This window comes from Taudactylus pleione, unplaced genomic scaffold, assembly GCF_031769625.1.
Source record: "Taudactylus pleione unplaced genomic scaffold, aTauple2 ptg000011l, whole genome shotgun sequence".
Lineage (NCBI taxonomy): Eukaryota > Metazoa > Chordata > Amphibia > Anura > Myobatrachidae > Taudactylus > Taudactylus pleione.
The window spans coordinates 6115-31451 of record NW_028284414.1 but is presented as its reverse complement, the minus strand read 5'-3'; the positions used below and the strand labels follow the sequence as shown (position 1 = coordinate 31451).

The 25337-nt window shown below is 46.8% G+C and overlaps 1 protein-coding gene across 3 annotated transcripts in view; it reads left to right on the top strand.

Annotated features, from left to right (window-relative positions):
• Positions 1 to 24633, top strand: part of LOC148542636 (protein dispatched homolog 1-like) — a 76473-nt gene extending 51840 nt beyond the window's left edge. For all 3 annotated transcript variants that reach the window (XM_088467843.1, XM_088467834.1, XM_088467852.1), the window contains 5 exons: positions 12024 to 12053; positions 20422 to 20545; positions 21383 to 21513; positions 23705 to 23802; positions 24428 to 24633. In XM_088467843.1, the coding sequence (XP_088323969.1) occupies positions 12024 to 12053; positions 20422 to 20545; positions 21383 to 21513; positions 23705 to 23802; positions 24428 to 24597 (553 nt within the window). In that variant the 3' untranslated portion in view covers positions 24598 to 24633. The remainder of the gene's footprint in view (positions 1 to 12023; positions 12054 to 20421; positions 20546 to 21382; positions 21514 to 23704; positions 23803 to 24427) is intronic.
• Positions 24634 to 25337: the final 704 nt, after the last annotated feature.

Below are 25337 nucleotides of genomic sequence, written 5' to 3'. Positions count from 1 at the left end.
TTGTGTGCTGGCTGTAACCTCTCCATAACGCACACTATCCATTTACATTGTGTGCTGGCTGTAACCTCTCCATAACGCGCACTATCCATTTACATTGTGTGCTGGCTGTAACCCTTCCATAACGCGCACTATCCATTTACATTGTGTGCTGGCTGTAACCTCTCCATAACGCGCACTATCCATTTACATTGTGTGCTGGCTGTAACCTCTCCATAACGCACACTATCCATTTACATTGTGTGCTGGCTGTAACCTCTCCATAACGCGCACTATCCATTTACATTGTGTGCTGGCTGTAACCTCTCCATAACGCACACTATCCATTTACATTGTGTGCTGGCTGTAATCTCTCCATAACTCGCACTATCCGTTTACATTGTGTGCTGGCTGTAATCTCTCCATAACTCGCACTATCCGTTTACATTGTGTGCATGAATATGTGATAATTATGGAGCTTGTAGTATTACTTTTTGTTTCACAGAATCACTTGTAAAAGTGTTTATCCACCATGAGCGTATCTTCCTATTGGCCAGGATGGCACTCGCCAGGGGCGCACCGTCCAAGGGTGGGCGCCATTGCCACCCGCAGCTAGTTCTATCCTTTTGTGGGCACACCGATTCCCTGCTGTCTGTGATGGGGTGATGGGGCCTGGCTGGGGAAGGTGCTGTGGACAGAGGAAGGTGATGGGGGCTGGCTGAGGGAGGTGATGGGGGGGCTGGCTGAGGGAGGTGATATGGGGGCTGGCTGAGGGAGGAGATGGTTGCTGGCTAAGGGAGGAGATGGGGGCTGGCTGAGGGAGGTGATGGGGGCTGGCTGAGGCAGGTGATGGGGGCTGGCTGAGGGAGGAGATGGGGGCTGACTGAGGGAGGAGATGGGGGCTGGCTGAGGGAGGTGATGGGGGCTGGCTGAGGGAGGTGATGAGGGGATGAAGACAGTGATGAGGGGCTGAGGATGGTGATGAGGTGCTAAGGAAGGGAGTGGGACCAAGGGCCTGATTCAGACCCGCTCAGTAGATGCGGCCGCTCGCTCCCAGCATATGCAAATTCAGCTAAGTGACGTCAAGACAGGAGATAACACGGCAAGGCATAAGCACGACCACTATGTCTTGGCGTGCGATCACTTTGTGTTTACAGATGCCCACCAGCCTGTCTTTAGCTGCCCACTAGCGAACGTCATCTCCAGGAAGTATATACAACCATCGGTACATCGGGAACCATCGGATCAAACCGCAGCGCTTGTGGTTGACTTTACCCTACCGCAAGCACTGCGAGCAGTTCTGTATAAAAATCAACCAGGTGACGCGTACTATGACGCTGCCTGTTATAGTACAACGCCTCTGAAACGGCGTTGTAACACTCAGGCAAGCCTGCGTTCGCAACTCCACTCCCCCGTTACTACTGCCCTGCCTCTGTTACCACACACAAACGGCCTCTCCTGTTACTCATTCCACTGGGCTGTCTTTGCTGGGTGACCGATCGCTCAAACTAGTTCACGCACTGCGATGCATGCGCAAATGTATAACATCAGCCATGTACGAGCGAGCAGCCGATTGCAAATGGGTCTGAATCGGGCCCCAAGGTCCAACCCACTGGCCTGGTCTGGACTCCCTGGAGGGAGACACTCACTGGTCTGGACTTTCTGAAGCGCCTGGAAGCTGGTCTCCTGCAATTAGCTCTGCAGCTATCTGTGACAGCCCAGCAGGTGAGGTCACTTAGTCTTCTGTAGGGGGCCTGGGAGGGGAATTAATGTTTATTTTTATTTATCTTCTGGCTGTGGGGGCAATGAATCAGTGTATGTTATTTTATTTCCAGTGGGAGCATTCATTTAATCATTGGAGGGGGGCGCCACTCCCTTAGTTTCCCAGGGGTGCTCGGACCCCTAGATACACCCCTGGTATCCACTACATGAGAGTGGAACGACTGTACGCTTACAGCATTGTAATTGTGTAATCGTTCAGCACCCTGTGCAGTGGATTTTGTGCCCACACCGAACGATATGTCACTCAGTGCAGACACCCTCCCTCATCCTCGAACATGCACAATCCGGCTGGCCTCCATGTTCAGGCGATGACAAATGGCCACTGGGAAAGCGCATCGCTGGTCGTTGCCGGCATTTTACTGCACAATTAATGAACGATAACGATGTCTTAATCGTTCATTTTTCTCTTTCTAGTGGATGCGCACCTTAACTCAGCATTGCTAAACTTTTTTTTTTCTTCTTTGTTTGTTTTTGCTACATATTGTTTATGTTTAAATGATTGTTGTAAGGAAAAAAGTTTTTATACATTGGCTAAATTACAAATATTCCAAGTTGTATATATTGATTAAATTCAGAATTTTCCCACTTCTAAAGGCAGATTTTCGGCTGATTGGTCCGATAATTGCACAGAACACGGCCGCGACCGAGCAACAAACATCGCTCTGTCCGGCATTAGAGAAAACTTCTAGCGTGCACAGACAGTTGCGATAATTGCTGCTCGGATCTGACAGCGGATATACTCGCCATCGGACAGACAGACAAATTATCTGACAATACATGGCAACGTCTGTCTGTCTGATGGCATGTTGGGTCTGGCCCTCGTAAGCAACATTTCCTTTCTTTATCAATGAGATCTACTGTGGTTATAACTAAATTAAGTTCATTTTTAGCTCGATGCCATATAGGTTCCCGGCATCATGGCGGCCGGTTTGCGCTCAGAAGATATACGCACTCGGACTGATGTGGGATTTTTCATTGATCAGTTTTGATGTGTGGCCACCAGCTGTGATATTGGGCCCGTTGGCGGATATTGTTTTAGGGCTGGACAGACCCCATGGATGGGTATTTAGGGGGCTGCTGTAAATACCAAAGCCACCGGTATTGCAGCCTCTTCGCAAACTAACTTCTATTTCTTATCTAATCAAGGCAGTTTCTTCAGGTTTTTATTTTGTCCACGGCCTCTTGCAATAGGCAGTACTGGCCCGGTATTGTTAGATCTGCTGCTGTGTAGATGGGCAAAGCTGATTTTCGGCCCAATAATGCGACACATGAAGGTATACTCAGACTCGCCATGGCGCGTCTCACGGTCGTCTCTCTCTGTGTACGCAGCGCCAGAGCCTTCTGAGAGGGAAACTGAGGGAATTGCATTAAACCTTCTGTAGAGTGGAGAAGTTGCCCATAACAACCAATCGGCTCCTAGCTATCATTTATCATGTACATTCTATAAAATGGTAGGTGGAAGCTGATTGGTTGCTATAGGAGACATCGCTTGTCCAATTCTCTACTTGTCAGAAGGTTTGATACACCTCCCCCAGTAGTGACAACTGTGGCTTGGGGTAATCTAGCTTCAGAGGCAACGCAGGCGCCGAGGTGGGAGCGCGGGGTACCCCTTTGTCATTTGTAATAGTGCAGGTAAAACCAAAAATATATAAACAAATGAGGATCTGGCATTGATAGAAGAGCTGGAAAGAAGGCGAGGAATGATCCTGTGCTGAGTAATCGCCCCCTTTGTGCTCTCGCTGTGACCATTGAACCCGTAAACAAAAGATTATCATGGCCCCGGGTGCGCTGCTCGCATTGGAATTTAATTTTGAAAAGTCAAACTTCTGTCTCTCTGATCTGACTTGATCTCTGCGATGCCAAAGGGCAGGAGGGGAGGAAGGTTCCCGGGCGCTGCGGAGAACGCTGGCAGGCTCTGCAATTATTATTTGTTTTTTCTATCTGGAAGTAGGAAAATACATTTCTTAGAATAGTCGTCTCCTGTTTTTGTTGCTTTTATTGAGAGGAGGATGTTCTGTGGCTTGAATTATAAACCCTTAGTGCGCTGGGTATGTGGAACATCCTAGGAACGGATTTGCTATTTGTTGACGTATAGATGTGTCCTCATACCCTGTCACTGGAGTCACCGCAAATAGCCCCCCTGGGCGCGTCACGGCAAATAGCCCCTCTCCAAGCTTCTTCCTCGCTTTAAAATGTGGGATTTATTTGCATAAGTAAAACAAATGGCAGCAACAAAACTACATGGCTGGCTTACACTGATCAATTTCATGTGCGACATTTGTACGTCTGCGTGAGACTGAATCTGAGTACGCAGAGGCCGCGTATTTTATTATTTTTTTCTCACGCTAAGCTCCACCTGCGATGACGTACATGTTTAAAACTAAGGAGTCTATTTACTAAGCAGTGTTAGGAGACAGAGGGCCTGATTCAGAGCCGGATGCTATTTGCGCTCACTCGTTTAGAAAAAGGGGCTGGCTATTTAAATTGAGCGCTCGCTCTTTGCGGTCTGTTGACGCTTCTATGTCTGAGCGAGCGAACGAAATATGCGCTCGCTATTTTGTAAAGACGCCCCCTGGCCGCTCGCATCCTACGTCATCTCCGCTATTTATTTGATTAATCGAGAACATCGAAAGGCGTCTGAACTGCTCGCAGTGCTTGTGGTTGGATTTTCCTACCGCAATCATGCGAACAGTTCAGGCTAAGAGACAACCAAGTGACGTGGTCGATTACGCTGCTTTGTTAATTATGCACACCCTTAAAACGCCCGTTTTGACCGTTTGGCACGCCTGCGTTCGGATCACCACTCCCCATTTTCAAGCACCTTCCCCTGTTACCACCCACAAACGCCTCATTCTGTCACTCAAATTAGCAGGCATTCGCTATTTTGCGAGCACACAATTTCCGACCGCAATGGCTGGTTCGCGCATGCGTATTACAACCCATACGCATGCGCAGTTGTGCTAACATCGCTCGGAGCGAACGAGCGGCTGCTTACGAGCGGCTCTGAATCAGGCCCAGAGTGAAAAGTGATGAGGTACCAGTCAATCTGTCATTTTTTCAAACACAGCCTGTGAGATAGCAGTTAGGAGCTGATTGGCTGGTACCTTATTACTTTTCACTCTGTCTCCTAACACTGCTTAGTAAATAGACCCCTAAGTCCTGTGCAGTTAATGTTGCAGTCTAGAATCTCTTGTACACTTTGGACCTCATTCAGAGCTGCTTGCAAAAAGCGAGCGCTCACTCTGAATGTGGGCGGACGCTTTTTGTTTTTTTAGCCGGCCTCCTGGCCGCTCGCTAAGCTGTGGGTGACCACCCACAGCTTTTGCGAGCGGCCAGGTGATGGTCGCGACCATCGTGCTTGCGACGAGACCCTTGTGGTAGGGTCTCATCTGCCGCAAGCCCCAGCGAGCTTCCTGCTCTAATAGAGCAGGAAGCTCACTACTGACATCACGAGTGATGTCAGTAGGGCCACCCACGTTTGTCCAGCCCCCAACCCCCCTCCCCGCCTACAAAACGGGGCGAGCTGTCGATCAACATCGACAGCCGCCCTAGGGGTGTTATGCTAAACCTTCCCTTATATATAGATACTTTGATACCACAGTTGAGCTGCATTTTCACACCCATCCTCCTCCACAATATGTGATACTGCCCTTATCACGTGCAGCCCCTCCCCACTGATACGATCTCTCAACAAGGGACCTGCCTCCAGTAACGCATACACAGTTGTTTCCTGAAATACTCTGTGCTGTGGTGAGCATTCCAATTATCTGACTTACCAGAGGACACTATACTAGCCTACTGTTTAACCTTCCTTCAATCAAAGTGGGAAATACGGTGGGTGTGACAGCGGGATTTGCCTCATTGCGACCCCATTGCCGCTCATGCGCATGACGATGCGTTTCGCTGCGGTTAGTGTCTGGTTCCCCCGGTCCACTGTCACTTAACAGGAGCAGTAGGGTTGAATCCGATTGGGCGGCTTAGTCCCTGAAATTTGAATATCGTGGAAGAGCGCAACATAACTTATGAAAAAGTACTGACACTCCAACCTCACGCAACTGGAGCAGGGTGGTTTTGCGAACAGGGTACAGGAATATTTCCGGAAGGCAGAGAATGCAGGAATGACTGTAAACTTGGCACAGGTCGTAATCGTGTGTGCTAAATGTAGATTTCAGTTTGATTAAAGCTCTCTCACTCTCCATGAACATGTATGTTAAACACTATACTACATAAAAGTGTAAAGATTATGGACTCTGGGCCTGATTAAGAGCTGAACTCTCTGACCAGAGCGCTCGCTCTGAATCAGGGCCCTCCTCCATGAAAATGGGGCGGCCTCCTGGCCGCTCGCATAGCTGTGGGTGACCACCCACAGCATATGCGAGCGGCCAAAAAGATGGTCGTGATGGTCTTGACCATCGCGACCATTGGACTTGCGATGGAGACCCTGCGGTAGGGTCTCCCTGCCACAAGCCCTGGAGTGATTTTGGCTCTATCAGAGCCAAAATCACTCCCACTGACATCACTAGTGATGTCAGTGGGGCCGGCTTCAGACGGTAGGCGTTCCCATGGGAACGCCTCCGTCTGGCAGGCACGCCCACCAAAGGGGGCGTGCTGTCAATCAACATCGACAGCACGCCCCCTTTGGTGCGAGACCCGGAGCGATGGAAAGCCTGTCGCTCCCCGGGTCTCGCGCATGCGCACGACAGAGCTCTCTCCGTCGTGCGCATGCGCAGTGGGGAACATCGACCCGCTTGCGAGCGTACAGCCGCTCGCGAGCGGGTCTGAATAACCCCCTCTGACGGTCACTTTGCAGAGAGCAGCAGCAGCTAGGAAGCTTTCAGACTGGGCCCCAACCTTGTTCCCACCAGTGTAATAAGTGGCCTGACAGGTGGAGGTTTTCCCGAGCCCCCAGTTTCTGGGACTGTATCATGTCATGTGAGATGCTAAAACCTGAGTTTATGTGGAGCGTTCACAGCTCGTAAAAAAAAATGTGTGAGATGTCGCAATGCAATTCTTTCACATGAGGTGCTGGGGACTTGGCTCTGTAGCTGGTGGGACGCAGCCGGTATTTACCCTGCACGCAGAATAACACATGCATTTGCACCCCTTGAATTGCGGCATGGTTTGTTCCAGAAATAAGTTACTTTTTTTTTTTTTTTTTTCTTTGCTCCGAATGCAGAATCTGCCTCTAAATCGCAAAATTGCAATTTTTTACAATGAAGATAAGATACATTGTTTAGTGTTAACCTTCCATTTCACTGCAGCTCTGTTCCACTACATACAGCAGAGGCCCGTCCCCACATCAGTGCCCTGTTGGGAATCGGTAAACTGGATCTGCAGTGATTTAAGCTGCTGTGACATCACTGGGTCCGTCCCTGTATGCGCGTCCACCAATCCACACAGAGCGTTTATTCAGAACTGCGGTGTGTGCACACAAGTACATCGCTCCTCGCGACTGCGCTCTTATTTTCAAACCGCCATATCACAATCTGCAGAGGAGAGCAATAAAAATGGAGCAATGCATCTAGTGGTGGGTTTGCAAAACCGCACGCAAGAAGATGCACTTTTTGACACGTTCTCATAGGCAAGATTGGTCACAAAATATGGCTTTTGAGGATAGCGCCTTCTACAAAGGTGCCTGATTTACAGTCGAACACTAAAATGTGGCCATAAAAATACATTTATGATATGTACAGACGGATGAATGCAGAACACAGGTTTCATCAATATATACAGTTGTACCAGGTCTGTGGGACGCCTCCTGAAAGGCAGATCGTAAAGATGTATGTTGGTCACAACAGGACGCGTTAAGGGGAAGTTAAATAGTTTTTTGGACGCACGTAAGTAATGGGCAATATTCAGTAGTTTTGCCGATGGGCGAGAGTGCTGTGGGGCGGGCGCCTGTCATAGCCAGGTACACTGGGATTAGCCTTGTAAAGCGGCTAAACCCGTGCGCACTTCTGATGCGCGATGACTTTGCGGTGGATTTCTGCTCGCCACCTCGGCAGAAATAATGGCCAATCGCTCCCAGCGGCACAAAAATGTAATACGTCCCATAACTTTGTGCGGGAGCTGCATCCGCGTTAAAACCATTGAATCCCCCTCAATGCGTGTGACACGTAGACATTAAAGCTGAGCATTATACAATATATGCACCCACTGGCAAACTAGCTCTAAGGCAAATGGATGGTGAATAAATAATAGAGGATGCTTGTTATCAGACATGAGTGTTCATACTGCAGATGTTGGATTTAATAAGTTTTGGCGCAAGGCTTGGCGTGTGCGACCGCTTCATACAAATATGGCAACATGTCTACTACTCTCCCCATTTCCATGTCCTCATTAAGTCGCCGGAGTCCTTACTGGATTATAATGGCACTTTATGATGTCACATGATGATGTCATGTGATCGGTTACTGCGCTCGGTCTCCAGAAGCAAGGAAATCTTTCTCTCTCCATTTTTTTTTTTACTTGCGGGAACTGTCCTCCGTCCAGTCTCTGGTGTGTCTGCAGCAGTTCTGTTCCGAGCCTGTGTGCACAAAGGCCCTAATGCCAAAATTACAGCCCTGAAACGAAATTGCCGGGTGCCCCCGTACTCCTGTTTTAAATATAGACTTCCATCCAGATTTCCCATTGTGCGGGAGGAGGGGACGCCGATTGCTATGCATTTCTCAGCTTAATAGCATAGCAAAATAATTTCTGGAGATGGTTTCAGGGGATAATATTCCTTATTGACCAGCATAATAAAGACATCCTGATAACAGCTGCAGGGTATTGGTTTCGCGGCTGGAATGCCTTTGGTGTGTACACACATTGTTATGCGTGCTTTTTGAAGCAAAAATATTTGACGACGACGACAGGTGTGACCTTTGACCCCCGCCCCATATAAGTGTCCGGGCTTGTTTCACTTACTGAAAAGCACAGGTTACAATCCTCAAATACGTTACAGTGAGAGGCACCTTCCACTCCAATGAGGAGTTCTCGATAAAACACTTTGCAATACTGTACGTGTTTTCTACCTCCTTATCGGGGGTGGGGGTGGTTATATTTGCAAGGGGGGAGTAAACTTAGGACCATGGTTTTTGGGCTGAGGCTATATTTCTGGAGAGTGAGTGGTGATCACGTGACTGTGGTCACGCTACTTATAAAGTGCTTGGTAAGCTGGCCATAGACGGCCCGATTAGCGTAAAGGAGCCAGCGGGTAGACGAGGATTGGGGCACCTCCGTCTGCTGCAAGATGTAGGCTGACGATCTCCATTCATAGTGTAGAATCGGCTGAACCGCGGTTGTGATGAGGATCGGACAGGTTTGATCATCAAATCAAACTTATGTTCAGACATATTCAGGCTGTGAACAATTATTTTTCATGTCCATACACCGAGCGATAATCATTCGGGACCCCATAATTGAAAATTCTGCAGCATGGCCCTCGCTAATGATGTCGCCTGTCGGGAGTGCGCGTCGTCAATGACACTGAGGGTACACACTGGACAATGAACCCGATATCCCATTCCGCCGGATCGGTCGAGATATCGTCTAGTGTGTACCCGGCATAATACAGGCTGTGGATTAACAGACAGTAAAAAGGTAGACAATGTATAGCTAGACACCAAATGTTAGACAGTCAATGGGTCGACTAAAGGTAGACCTTTAAGAAGGTCGACGGGTACAAATGATCGACACGGTCAAAATGGCAACATAAAAATGGTCGACACGTGATTTTATTTTTTTATTTAGGGTTAAGCACTTACTGGAGGCAGGGACGGCGCTTGGCAGCGCTGCTCCCAGCGCCGTCCTGTGTTGCCGCCCCTTCCCTCCTCCGCTCCCTCCCCCCTGTGCTTAAATATGTCCTATAGCGCCGGGCGGGTGGTGGGCGTTTCCTGCGCCCTCCGGAAACTGTAGCGCTCTGGGCGACGGACCGGCTTGCCCGTGCCTGGAGCCGCTACTGACTTTAGGGTTAGGCACTTAGGGCCTGATTCAGACCTGCTTGCAAGCGCTATACACTCGCAAGTGGGCCGATGGTGGGGCATTGCGCATGCGCGGCCTACGCAATGCGCGTGCGCAAGCCCCGGAGCTCGCTACACAGCTTAGCGAGCGACTAGGAGGCCGGTTATTTAAAAAAAAGCGGCCGCCCTGATTCAGAGCGAGCGCTCGCTTTTTGCGAGCGGCTCTGAATCAGGGGCTTAGCCCAAAGGTTACGGTTAGGCACCAAGGTAAGGATTAGGGCTAAACATTTTTTTTTATCATGTCGACCATTTTTGTGTCGCCCTTTTGATTTTGCTGGCCATTTGTACCTTTCAACCTTCTTACATGTCGACTTTTAATGTGTCGGCCTTTTGTCCCAGTCGACCTATTGACTGTCTAACATCTGGTGTCTACCTTTTTACTGTCTGTCTATAGTCGAGGTACCCCATTATACAGGATGCAGAAATGGCAGAGATATCATTTTAATTACATTTCATTCTCTCATATTTCAACAACTGTAACACCCGAGGTTCCAGGCTATAGTGAGGCCATGGCTGAGCAAATGAGGTATGGAATGTCAACACAGAAATGCTGGCAGTCAATGTCGACATGGACGTTAGGTCGACAGAAAAAAATTGTTGACATTCACAAACCCCGACATACCATTTTTGCGTATTTTAGCATAACCTAAAACCTAACCCTTAAAATAACAGTAAAATGTACTGTCGATACTCTGCGGTCGACATGTTAACCGCCGACAGTATGGCCATGTCACCATTTTGACTGTTGATGTTCTACATGTCGACCTAACCTTCATGTCGACATTCTGATTTGATAGCGGTTGAGCATCCATTGTGCAGAGTTGATGATGGGGGGGGGGGGTTTGGAGGAGAATGGACAACCGGAATAATAGCGGTTATTCATATAAGCTGTGTTACATTATCTATACTTCTTTGAATACACTTCTTTATTAATGCCATTTGTTAGATTGTATGTGCAAGCAATATAATGGGGTTAGCATGCATGTAAATATCGGGAATCTTAGTCATGCAGGGTCTTTGCTGAGTACTTCTGTCTTAGGGGTATGCTGGCTTGGTCTTTAGCTGACCATGTATTTGCAGAAACGCCGTCGTGTTGAGTTTTATTAATAAGCTGCCGGAAAGTTGCCTTTTGGGATCTCAAACAAGAGGCGTTTAAGCTTCGGAAAGTTTAATGATTAGGAGAAAGTGGATCTTTTCGGCTGCACCTAAAGTGGTTTGCCATCTGTTGGCACATTCCCTAAAATCTTCAAAGGGATTTTTGTGTCTCTGCAGGGCCTGTCTGTAGCGTTATGGTTCTCATATGTGCTGTCTGTTTTATTACCTGTGTAATGAGAAGCCGGCGTTCACTTGTGATGTGGTGCCCGCGTAGATTAGTGATGTGGCACGTGATGGGCCCTGCATTGGCTCCATGTAGTGATGATGTGTTTCCCATATGTTTCGTGTTGAAGCTCCAGCACTGGGGGTCACATAATTACCTAGTGATAGCTGTGACCGTCTGTTTGTGCAGGTCTGTGACAGCGATGGCAGCTGAGGATTATAGGTGACTGGTGCCGTCAGGCGCAAATGGGACGTATTTCTCAGAACTTGGTAGGACAGCGTCTGGTTTGTGTCTTCGGGAGCAGGGTGAGAACTTTGCGGAATTGCAATGACGTTGGATAACCTTAATGAGTTCTGTAATAATATAAGGGTATAATGCTTCATTGGGAGCGGTTAAAGCGCACCTAACCACTATGCCCGGTGCAAGCCACGCCTCTTACTGCTGAACCAGTATTCTTGTCAATGTATCCTATATGCTTACACCTCTGTACTGTGTAGCCGTTATACAATACACGGGCACTTCTATAACCACACGTGCAGTTTGCGCAAATGTGCTGTAACTCTCCGCCAATCTGCTGTTCACGCTCATTTCCCCGGACCATTTAACCTTGTAATGGTCAGACGTGTTCCATGGGGTAAATATGCTATACGGCGCCGAATCAACTGTGGTTTCAGACCCTGGATTTAAAGGGGAGATAATACTGAATACAGAATACACCTGGTCTTCTACTTCATATTGTTGCTTTTTTAAATCCAGTATCCGAAACCGCTGATGACGCAGTTTTTAAACGAATCGCGTGATAAATATACCCCATATATGACCGAACCAACTTTCACACTTTCCCAGTGTTGAGCTGCGTTGTGTTGTGTAAGTTGTCCTGTTATTGCTGACCAGCGTTACAGTATTTTCTATATTTAATGTGTATGTTATGTTCTCCTTCACAGAGCTACGAAGCCATTCCAGTTACCCAAAAGGTAAGTCCGATAAATGATCATGTAACCGATCCGAGGTGTAACGTGTGTGTTCTGGGCAGAGGTATTTTCCTTGTATCACTTTGTATCCATGTGGTGACGGTTTCTAATCTGTTACACTCTTCAATGAGCAACAACTGTAGCGTACAGTCCCAATAACAGTGATGGGTCATTAGGTAGCCTTTTGGGTTGTTGTCCTTGCATAGGGTAGACGCAAAGGAGTGAATGCAATATCCTACATCAAAAAGGCATCAGTTAATCTGGCCAATGTTTTAAAGGGGCAATCATTTAAAAAGGAAATGCAGGTTGGTTTTGCCCTTAAATCATCGCTACTTTAAAACATCATCGGGAATACTGGCAGGGAACTCTCCAATGCCTGCAACACCGCAGGGAAATGTATTTACCCCATAAATCTGTCCTGGCTGAATGAATGTATCATCTCCTAATTACCCTTACGTGATGTGTTATTTTAATTCCTCGATCAGAGCTGCAGTCTGGATGTGACGATTATGCTGCAGAAGCTTTGCCTTGTTAAGTCTTAGGGGCCTATGTACTAAGCCTTTGAGAGAGATCAAGTAAATGGAGATATAGAGCCGTATTCAATATGAGCAGAGCCACAATACTTTTTCGCGGCCTGGACTTTCCACCTACTTCGCCTGTTTGGCAGGCGGAAAAGTATCGTGCACGTGCGCACTTTACCCCGTATTCAATATGAAAGTAGGCGAAAACGGCACCCAGCGAAACTGAAACAGATGGAAAGTGCTGTCAGATTTGGGGAAATCAGTCTGACACCCCCCAAAAGATGCTCTGACATGGGGGTTCACTATGATACCCCCCAATTTGGCTTGCTGAAGGTATTTGGGGTTTTTAAACGGGCTCAATAGCTGCTAAATAGCGTTTTTCTATATGTGGTGCAGAATAGTATTCAGTAGTATTTTTTGCAGAAAATAACTTATCCCAGCAAATTTGGGGTACGTGAAAATGGGGGTCAGCATATTTTAAAGTTGCTAAAGTGAAGTTGTAAATATTGTGAAAAAACCACCTGCCGCAAACACCTGCAATCAAAAAAACACTTGGGGCATACTTGGGGACACCCCCCCAGAGTCAAGTTCGCTAGTTTTTAACTTTGTACCCCAACTTTTTTTTTTTTTTTTTGCCCCCTTTTTCAGAGTAATTTTTTGGAGTGTCCTTAAGTTTTTTTTATTTTTCTATTTTTTGACACAGTTTACCTTTGGGGGACTGTCTGAAAGCTGCACTGGGGTTCCCGCAACGTTGCACCCCAAAACCCCAATTCTGCACTTTTTTCCGCCTACTATTCATAGGCGAAACTTTTTCGCCTGGTACATTGCATTGACTTTCCACCTAGGCGGAAAGTCCTTCAAATTGAATACGGGGTAAAACCAAAACAGGCGAAAATGACATCACCCGCGAAAACCGGCTTTTCACGGGCCAAAGTAGCAACCAATCAGCTCCTAACTGTCACTTTACAGGCTGTGTTTGAAAAATGACAGTTAGGAGCTAAATGGTTGGTACTTTAGCTTCATCCACTTTATCTCTCTCCAAGGGGGATATTCATGAAAGCTTGGAGAGTGATAACATTGGTCGGGACTATTTATCTCTCACAATCAGCTCCTAACTGTCATTTTTCAAACACCGCCTGTAAAGTGACAGTTAGGAGCAGATTATCTGCTCCTTTATCTCTCAAAATTGGAGCTCTCTCCTAGCTTTCATGAATAACCCCCAAGGCTTAGTAGATAGACCCCTTAGTACAGAAGATGTTGGAGAGATAGTGAAGCTGCCTTAGATAAATGTAAAATAAACACGGATATTACGTAGGTGTGCATACTGTATTAAACCAATCACTGACCCAAATGTGCCCCCCGCTGCATACTATATAGACAATGCAGAATCAGTTTTTCCCCCCTCTTGAATTCCTAATTTTAAATAAGAGTATACACACTCTAATATATTAGGTGGAGTTTGGTTCTCATGCAGTAGCTGTGGTAAAATGCGTGAGTTGATTGCTGTACTGTGGGAGAGAGAGGCCAGCTTTATGCATGCAGTAGCTGTGATGAAATGCGTGAAGTTGCTGTACTGTGGGAGAGAGAGGCCAGCTTGATGCATGCAGTAGCTGTGGGGAAATGCGTGAGTGATTGCTGTACTGTGGGAGAGAGGGGCCAGCTTTATGCATGCAGTAGCTGTGGGGAAATGCGTGAGTGATTGCTGTACTGTGGGAGAGAGAGGCCAGCTTTATGCATGCAGTAGCTGTGATGAAATGCGTGAAGTTGCTGTACTGTGGGAGAGAGAGGCCAGCTTGATGCATGCAGTAGCTGTGGGGAAATGCGTGAACTGATTGCTGTACTGTGAGCGAGAGGCCAGCTTGATGCATGCAGTAGCTGTGGGGAAATGCGTGAGTGATTGCTGTACTGTGGGAGAGAGGGGCCAGCTTGATGCATGCAGTAGCTGTGGGGAAATGCGTGATTGCTGTACTGTGGAAGAGAGGGGGCCAGCTTTATGCATGCTGTAACTGTGGTGAAATGCGTGAGTGATTGCTGTACTGTGAGCGAGAGGCCAGCTTGATGCTTGCAGTAGCTGTGATGAAATGCGTGAGATGATTGCTGTACTGTGAGCGAGAGGCCAGCTTGATGCTTGCAGTAGCTGTGATGAAATGCGTGAGGTGATATACTGTGGGGGAGGAGGCCAGCTTGATGCATGCAGTAACTGGGAAGAATGTGCAGGGGATTTGGCTTGTACACAAGAGCAGCCTGAATGTGTAGTATGGATTGAAGATGATGTTGGAAATATTCCTTAGAGATTCTGGTCCATGGTGACATGACTCCCTCACGGAGGTGCTGCAGATTCTTGCGGCCTGTGCCCGCTGCTGCTGGTGCGTGGAACCCGGAGTGGTCTGTCGTCGTGGCCCGTCCACTTCATGGTTCATTCATGCTTCTGTGCTGCGTACCACTGTTGTAACGCATGGTCGTTTGAGGTGTGGTGGTCGTCCTGCCAGCTTGAACCTGTCTGATCACTCTCTTCTGACCTCTCACTTTAGCTGGACGTTTTCGCCCACAGAAACGCCACTTACCGGATGATTTTTATTTTGCTCATCATTCTCTGTGAAGGTTGTGCATGAAAATCCCAGGAGATCAGCAGTATCTGAGATAGTCAAAACAATTTGATGACTTTTTGTGGTGTTTGGGCTGAATAACAACTGAACCTCTTTACTATGCATACTTTTAAGCATTGAGGTTGCTGCAACATGATTGGCGGGTACAGGCCACTGAGTGTGTATGTACAGCAATGATCCGGCGCGCTCTCGTTCACCTCCTAACGTAACTGGTTCCGGTTCCCTCCTAAAGGGAGCAGCGTCCCCACAACATATGGAACACAAGAGGCGGCACTCGGAGTCTTAGAATACAGGAAAAAGTGCTGCAATTTAATGAATCATCAGTTCATCGGCGTTTCGGAGCTATAGGCCCCTTTTTCTGGATGAAAAGGGCACCGGAGCCAGCACTTTTTTTTTTCCTGTATTCTAAGACTCCGCGTGCCGCCTCTTGTGAGATAGATAGATATATATATAACTGGGCACACACTAGGCAACATATTGTCCACATCGGCAAGTGTGTACCAGCTATGTCGCTGACTATGCGCACTCCCGCGCGGTGTCGGCAACATCACCCGTCGGACCTGTATGCAGGTCCGACAGGCGATATCCTCAGCAGAGGCCATGCTGCTGAATGCAGCATGGCCTCCTCTGTCGCGCTGTCGCTCCCGGCATCGGCAAGTGTGTATGCACGTGCTGATGCCGGGACTCCCGCTGGTCACGATGCCGTGCTGGGTACACTTCTTTACATTTAGTGTGTACCCAGCATAACACTTACTTAAAGCTCTCCTACAGCTGCGTTTTTCCTGCCATTGGTCTGTGAGCAGCATAGCCGGTTACTGTCCGCTGATGATGTCACACAGGAGTGTGCGTCACAGCTGAGCGCTGTACGTGGGAACCTGCAATGCCCGCTGGCTGTGTCCACGCACCAATGACTTGTTGTGTTATTCCAACATTTCTCATAGTTTCCTGAGCCGGCTCCTACTTATCGCTTGGAAATGTCACAGATATTCAGCTTTTCTGTCTAAAACACCATCACCAGCAACAATTTAGGCCACTGTAGCGGGAACAGGAGCCTACAATTGTCTTAATGCATTTATCTGCCAAAGCGGGCACGACTATGTGGCTTTGGAGAACCACAAATCCCAGCATGCTTTTCATATGCTGTATCTATTTGTTTTGTACTTAGTCAGTGAAAGCTGGAGCCGTGCTGCGGTATGTTTGTGGAAAATGCACAGTATTCTTATTTATAGAAACAAGTTAATAGGATTTCCCCGCGGAAATGGTTCTGTTTGAAGTGAGAAGAGACTGAAGTAGGAGACGGCAGCGCCTGTACGTGTAGCTCGGTGTGTGGGGTCGGGCGGGGAGGTTTGTGGCCCACGTCAAACAAAGAGTCTTGTGTGGAGCTGCTGGAATATTAGGAAGGAACAGTTTGTGGGTGTTTGTAGAGTTATAGTCACACACAGGCTCCTTCAAGTTTAAAGGACCAGTAGTACCCTAAATAGTATTCACTGACCTCCCTATCAGGCTTATTTAATACCATGGTGCTACGTGTACATGTGTGCTGTAACCCATAGCAACCAATCAAATGTTGCTTTGGTTTGTTTTTTTTCCCTCTTTTTTTTTTAAAATGTATTAATATAATGAACCTGGTTGCTATGGTTACAGCACATCTGCACGCATTGCACCATATTGTTAAATCAGACCGGTAGTGAATCTAGGGCTCATTCGCCATAATAACCTCATCAGTGACCAACATGACATATGCTGGATGGTCAGATTATTTAGGGGAGACTAATCGCCAGCCTATCTGAAAAACCAAGGCTTAGTACATAGACCCCTGAATCGGAGAGAGATAACGTGGTGATTAAGTACCAACCAATGAGCTCCTAACTCTCACTTTACTGGCTGTAAGGGAGATGTATCAAGGCAAGGGGCGATTAGGTGAGAAACCGGTAACTGCACGTTATGTGCTGCAGTTAACGGATCACCCTATGGCTCTGATTCAGAACCGCTCGCAAGCGACCTCTCGCCCTGTTTTGTGGGCGGGTAGGGGGGGTGGCTGGACACACGCAGGCGTTCCCTTAGAAACGGCTGGCGCTTGTAGGGAGGTCTTACTGACATCACTAGTGATGTCAGTAGTGGACTTCCTGCTCTATTAGAGCAGGAAGTCCACTCGGCCTTGCGGGAGCCTAGACCCTAGTATCGCGTTCGGAGCTCGGAACATATGGCGGTTTTCTGAGTTTTGGCCGCAATCTGCTCTTAGTACATCCCACCCGCAACGAGTCTGAGTCTGGCGCAACTTCTTATGTGGCTAGTGATTCTCTGCTCGCTGCACGTGTCCCGGGCAGCATACGCATCTTGAACGCGGGTACACTCGGATATCGGAAGTTTCTCTACGGATGTTAAACAGGCATTTCTGAGTAGCAGCTGGGCGCCAACAATGTGACCACACGCAAGAGAACCGTCTCCTGGTTGTGTTGTTGGGGCGTGAAGCCAGAGTTGGTCACTAATCTGAGATGCGCTTGCGCATTCTGGGCGCCAAATTGATTCTAGTGGTGACTGCTGCTCTCGTGTATGGAAAAAATGGTGGGCGGTGTGATCGCATGGATGCGCACGCATTAGAGCGTGCCTGTAGTCGTAATAGCGAATCAGAAACAGGCGCAATGACGCAGGTCTCGGATGGGGTCCCCGTTATTGAGATAATTGGCTGGAGGGGGGTTGATAAAAAAGCAATAGAACAAACGTGTCTGTTACAGACTTGGGATGTCTGTACGTAAATAATCATTTTATATATGTGCTCGTGCTGTGAGCTGTTTCCCAGATGCTTTGGCCGCTTTCTGGCGCCGGCAGCGTTCTCGGCAGTATTACAGATCCCTGCACTGTAGGGAGAATCCGCTGGATGATTCTACTGCTGAAAGGCTGCTGCCAAGTCATTGCTCAACCCAGAGCCTTTATTAAACGTTCTCAGAATGAGACTCGTACCTGTGTTTAATGTCACTGCAACATTTGGAAAATTCATTGAGGTACTAAGGCTCGTATTCAATTAGTAGCCTTTTCGCCTACATTGAGTATTTTAGTTTCGGGAACTTAGCGTTTGCGCCCCTGCTATTCGCCGTATTCGTAAAACACGCGATAACGCAAACCCAGCTAATGCAAACCAGGCAAAAAGTACTGTCAGAATTGTGGAAATCAGCCTGACACCCCCTAAAAGATGCACTAACATTGGGGATCAATGTACATGCCCCCGAATAGCCCTAATAAAGCGATTTGGGGTACTCAAGGTTAAATTCTTCTAATTAGCGTCTTTACACTAGCGGTGAATAATGGCATTAAGCTTTTTTTTTTTTTTTTTTGAGAAAATAAGTAGTCCTGTCAAATTTGGGGAACTTGCAAATGGGTGCTAGCATGGTTTAAAGTCACTAAAGTAAAGTTTAAAAAAACCCTTTAAAAACGCACCTGCTGCAAGCACCTGTAATCCAAAAAACACCTCACCCATACTTGCAGAACCCCCAAAAGTCTATTTCGATACTTTTTAAGCTTGTACCCCCACTTTGCACTTTTTCGCCCCCTTTTTCGAAGTCATTTTTTGGGGTGTTTCTCTATTTTCTTTAGTTTTTTTTTTATTACGCAGTTATCTTTTGGGGGGCTGTCCCAAGGGTGCAGAGTGGTCTTTCTGCCTTTGCACCACTAAATAGCGATTTTGCACTTGTTTCCGACACCTATTTATAGGCGAATCTTTTTTGCCTATTACATTGCATTGCGTTTTCGCGTACGCAAAAAGAGTTTGCAATTGAATACGGAAATAAGTTTCCGCCTGACGGAAAGTCGCAATACTTTTTTGCGGATTCCGACTTTTTGCTGCTAATTGAATTCGGGCCTAAGCTAGAAAACACTTTACTTTGCTAGTTTTGCCATATACTATTTTCTTGCTTCTACGGTGTTAGATTGCCAGATTGAATATGTTTTAGTGTGTTACTGCGGTGTGGCCAATTACACTTGTGATGCCGATACAAAATTTCTCCCTGCCACCATTCTGAGTTGCAGGATTTTATTCGGGCTGCGCAAAGTCTGTGGAACGCCCAACCTCGCACAATAAGACTTTCCTCTAGTCTCCAAACCTTCAAGCATTCCCTGAAAATTCACCTCTTCGGACAGCTTATCCAGTTCCAGGACCACCCACATACCCTCCATTAGATATTATACCCACTTACATCCCCTCTACACAGTTCACACAAAACTTATATGTGTTCTACTTCTACACTCACACATCCCGCTGGAAAAATATATAATATGTATCACTTATCCTCATGTATCGTATGCCTATTACCCTATAGATTATAAAGTTTCGAGCAGGGCCCTGTCTGTTATTAGCCAGGCTTGTTTTATTTCTGTTTGTAACAGATTGTAAAGTACAACGGAACATGCTGAAGTTTTATAAATACATTTTAATAATAATAATCTGTTTTATGTGACAAAGGGTCAAGAACCAGTTATCATGCACTGGATGTAGCGGCGTGCGGGATACTGACGGTCTAAATACCGGCACCGAAATCCCGACAGGTCGGGATCTCGGCACCAGTATCCTTACCGCCTGCATACTGAAGTATCTGGGTGCAGGGGAAGGGTAGCCTTAGCTAGTGGGGTTAGGGGGAAGGTTATGGTTAGGCACCGGGGAAGGAGTGTTGGGATTAGGGTGCGGGGAGGTGGAGGTTAGGTTTAGGCACTAGGAGGGGGAGGTTAGGTTTAGGCACTAGGAAGGGGGTTTTAGGTTGAGGCATCGGGGTGGGTAGGGGTAGGGAAAACACTTAACTTTACTTCCTATAGGTGCCGCTGTCGGTATTCTGAACAACGGCATCCCGACAGTCGGGATTTCATACCCAAACCATCGTACGCTGAAGGGCAGTAGTTGAATGCCCAGGAGGCATTTTAACCTGTGTTCTATGTCTGTGTAGCGGAGGGCTGGGGACCAAATATTGGCCTTTGTAGGGCAATTACTGAATATTTCTGAGCAAATATGATTTCTGCAGGCTAGGGCTGGGAACCAGACATCCCCCCCTAGAGGCCCCAGTGCGTTATCCTATGTGCAAAATACAAGTTTAGAACAAGTAATATAAATGTTTTATTCTTTCACATGAAATAAGACTACAAACAACCTCCCCCCGGCCCCCAGTATGTTTAATGTTTATCCGCTGCAGAGCATATCAGCAGTGTTTTTACTGACCACCTGTCTGTGATTAGTGACCGTGATCTCTCTCTGTCTTCTAGCTATGCCGCCTTAATAGCCGACTGGCCCGTGGTGGTGCTGGGTATGTGTACGGTTCTGATAGTAGTCTGTGCCCTGATTGGCATCTTGGTACCCGACCTTCCGGATTTCTCAGACCCTCTCCTGGTAAGTATATGTGTATATCGTGTATACCTGTGATTAGTATTATTTTTTTACATTTTTCTGTTATTTTGAACAAGCGCCATAAATTATTTTTCAGATCCTTTTTTTTTTTATTTAAATTTACTTTTAAATAGCCTTATTTTTTTATTTTTTTTTAATTAAATAAGACTTTAGGGCTTTTTATGTTTCTGAATTAGATACTGAGAGGATGTCCTTGATAATTGGTAAGGCTTGTTAGATATACTGTATGAAGGGAACTTGTGCATTAAATGTGAATCCCATTTGAACAGTAAGGGGGGGGGCGATTCAGTTGTTTTTTTAGGTGGCTATAATTAATGGGCGCCCAACGGAACAATTCAATTGTTTTAGGCACCCATTAATTATCATTCTCGTAGCGCCCAAAAGCGCTGGATTTAGAGGCGTAACCTATCCAAACTAATTGGCGAGATGTGAAAAGTGCCGTTCGTGCGCCCAAACGATGGACTTTTCACACATTTCTGCTCACCGCCTCAGGAGGGAGCAGCAAAAATGTGGTCGCCGGAGGTAATCGCGCCAGATTGCGTGGCCTTTAAGAATGGGTGCCCAGAAAACAATTAAATTCCCCCTCTTACGTGTCCAGCGATATTATTAGCCACGTGAGATGGGCGAGTGTCAGTCGTAACCCCCAGGTATGACATACCTAGGTAATTCATCCCCGGCCAGTTGTCACCCACCTGTTATGAGGCGGTGACCCCTGACCTGTGCGAGCTGACCCCTCGCTCTCACGTTTAGCTGGTGCTGTGGTTCCTGTGTTGCAGCATTGGGGGGAGATCAGTGACATTACTCCATTCTCATTTGCAGGGGTTTGAGCCTAGAGGGACAGCCATCGGCCAGAGGCTGGTAACCTGGAACAACATGATGGAGAATACCGGATATAAGGCAACGCTGGCCAACTACCCATTTAAATATGCAGATGAGCAAGCAAAAAAGTAGTTATGTCGTTTTACTTTCTTCTGTATGTAGCAACTTTGTGCCGTCATGTCAACTTTTTTTAATTTAATTTCTGGCCTTGCATAGAGTCCTATAAATATATAAATTTTAATAATGAATACCACGTTAGTCAAAGCTATATTATAAATAATAGTCCACTAAAGTTACTTAATAAGAACATTTAAAAAAAAAAAAAAATGTGTCAGCTGAGACGGTGGCTCTTCAGTTCTCCGGGAGTTGCAGCCTTTGTGCCTCGTGCCTCAGTTCCTTGTTGGTTGATAGGCTGAAAACGCTTTCAGTGAGTGATGCTACACTAAATGCTATAGTGACCCCCCCCCCCTCTTCCCAAGGGGCCTATTTATCAAATAATATTTACAGGATATTCCTCTGGGGACACCTGCAAATATTAAGGATCCTCCAAATGTGTGAAGGAAGGGCTGCAGAAAATATCTCCAATATCTGCGACGGTCCCTCTGTCTGTCAGCAGCCGCTGCCCCTATAGATTTCTGTGGTGACTCCGAAGCTGTCAGATTTACCTTTGCAATCCTCCGCTTGGCCCCGATAAGATAATTACATCTCCAAATGTGTTACCCTGCAGCAGCCTGTGGGCTATTATTTTGCAAAGAAAAATTCCCTATGATTAATATTATTTTAAAGGCCCTTTTCTAAATACTATATATACAGTGTGTGTGTGTGTGTGTGTGTGTGTGTGTGTGTGTGTGTGTGTGTGTGTGTATATATATATATATATATATATATATATAATCTCTATATCTATTGTGACACAGTTAGGTTAGGGGGTCCCTCTCCTGGGTAGAGGACTCCTTCCTTACACACACACACAGCAGCAGGGAAGCAGCACACCAGTCTGGATGCAAGTACAAGCTGGTCGGCGCCAGTCTTTATTGTACAATGACAGAAAATATAAAGAAAACATAAATATAAATCCTACCCCTGTCGGGGCACTAACTTCACAGGTAGTTCCCTCACTACCAGAACCTGGCAGGGCCTAATGCCCTCACCAGCAACAAAAGGCACAATTAGGTTTTTCCAGTGTCTCTGAGCAAACTCCCTGCCTGCTCTCCCAGGTGAGACTCAGCCCTAAACACACTAGGCTTATATTGGCCACTCTCAGGTGGAAAACCCTAACAAGCCTGTTACCAGGCTAAGAGAACCAAAACCTGGAGTGGCCGTGGGTGGAGCCCTCCCTCTCCTCTCACCCACAACCCCCAGGTCCCAAACCGGCTTTTCAAAAAGCCGAAACTCAAGCCTGCTACACTGCAGACTTTCTCCTGGGGATTTTAAACACATAGGATAGGAATCTGGGATAAATGTCCCTGTCACAGACCACTTTACCAGTGATCCTATCACAATATATATATATATATATAAATATATATATATATATATATATCTCCTTTATTTATATGGCACCACAAAGGTTCCGCGGCGCCTTACACAGTACATAAATGAGCACACAAGAAAAACAGTTAATAGTAATACAAAACAATGCAGGACAAGGACATGGTTTATACACAGAGCTGCATAACACAAGCAGCAGGACATCAGCAACCAGGTGTTAGGTGCCATTGTGGGGAGTTAGGAGTAAATGATACTATAAGTAGGGGGAGGAGAAGCACGTGAGGGACGAGGGCCCTGCTCGCGAGAGCTTACACTCTAAAGGGGAGGGGCAGACAGACAGGCGTGACACAGAAGGGGAGGGGCAGACAGACAGGCGTGACACAGAAGGGGAGGGGCAGACAGACAGGCGTGACACAGAAGGGGAGGGGCAGACAGAGAGGGGCGACACAGATGGGGTAGATAGTGAGGAAGGATGTGTGTGTGGATATGTATATATATGTATGTGTGTGTATGTATATAATATATATATTTTATATATACACACATATTAGTAATAAAGAGCAGGACCTTTCATACGAGGGACATTTATAAAAGTTTCCTCACAAGAACCACATACAAGCTGCTGCCGTCTCTGCACTGGGACCTGCAATTCTTACAGTATTTACAATTCCAATGTCCTCCAGAAGTTTGGGCCATATTCCCCCCTCTGTGCATGTCTGCCTATCGCCACCAGGCCTAAAACAAACAGTAACTTGTTCCTGCTAAGCCTGGTGTCATCCACATGTCTGTCCCGGGCACCCCTGTAATTATGGGATTGTGTTCTTATCACAGCCATCAGCTTGACAGATGGTCGGAGGATCACTATGACCGGGAGAAGAGACAGGTGGACTGGGACTTCCACAAGGACAGCTTCTTCTGCGCTGTGCCAAGTACGTTACCCCTCTGTGCTGCGGATTGTGATGGTTCTTTGGTGATTATAGGATGTGAGCTGCCAATTGCTGCAGAGCCTTTATGAGACCGCAGTATTTGCTCCGTAAAAAGAGCCGGGATGAGCTTGGGACGTTCCCAGCGTAGATTATACACTTTATTACGCTTGGATGTATATGTAATGTATAAAGATATAAAAATCTTCAGACTTGTTTTTATTTTTCCAAAGGAACATTCCTCACTTACTATAGGGCATTTTCCGTAATTTCTTTGTTTGTTATTATCGACCCTGTTGCGCCTATTGTGTAAAAATATAACCAATATGTACTGCATCAGGGGTCTTCAACCTTGGCCCTCCAGCTGCTGTGGAACTACACATCCCAGCATGAACTGCCACCTTTTTTGATATAACAGCATGCTAAAACTATGGCAGTGCATGCTGGGACGTGTAGTTCCACAGTAGCTGGAGGGCCAAGGTTGAAGACCCCTGTACTGGATGTTTGGTTTGAGTATTGCTGGTTATAAAACAGAAGAAGTTGCCATTGGAATGTGATGCGTTTTTATAAACCCTTGTTAAATCCTGCATTATTATATTATAACTTTATTTCTTTTATTTACTCCCTTCAGACGACCATTACGCCAGAGTGGTGTTTACCTCGGTGAATGGGGAGAGTCTGTGGAGCTTGCAGACCATCTTGTCTATGTGCAGTATAGACAATAGGAGGGTGAGCACAAATATACCGAATATCTCCTGCATTCCTAACATTCTTTACATAAAGTTTTGGGATTCTGGGTGAAGGTGACAACACCCGGGTCACCCTACGTTCTCTCTCTCTGTGGCGCTTTGTGTAATGGGCCCCCAGGCCTGTGTGTTTGGACAGCCTCTGGCCTGTCGGCTGAGGCACAGGAATGACACCGAGAGGTAACGTTGGGGGGGAGGTAATCTGTAGCTTCCTTTGTATAACCCTTCTGATGTCTCCAGGGCAGGGAAACCTGTGACAAAAGGGATCTTCTACTTCTCCTGTAGTTTGTGTAATCCCATGAGATTGCGGAGAGACTGCGCGCTCACAGTGGGGAGTCGCATTCCTGGGCGGTCACCCAGGGCAACGCTGATTACCGAGCACGGATAGGCGCAATGCACTCAGCTATTGTACAGATCAGAACTGCTGAAATGAACGTGCACAATGTATGTGAGGTTATAGGTGGCATGAGTATAGTGTTATACCAGTGCCATAGAGCTCATGTGTGTTGTAAATAAATATTTGGGAATATTTAATAGCAAATAGACGTCTGTCTTCAATACTCAATAGGCTTGTAAATTCATTGAATACATCTGTCCATCATACACGCTCCTCTCTCGGTTCTCATGTTAGAAGGGAGGAATCTCTAACTGAGCAGGCAGTGTGACTGACAAGCTTGTAGACTTGCTCTATAGAAATGTATAGTGGATTGGTTAATATATTCATAGGGGTAAGGTCACAGCAGCTTAACAGACTGATCTCATAAGGACGCTGTCCCAGAAATGTGGTCTCAGGGC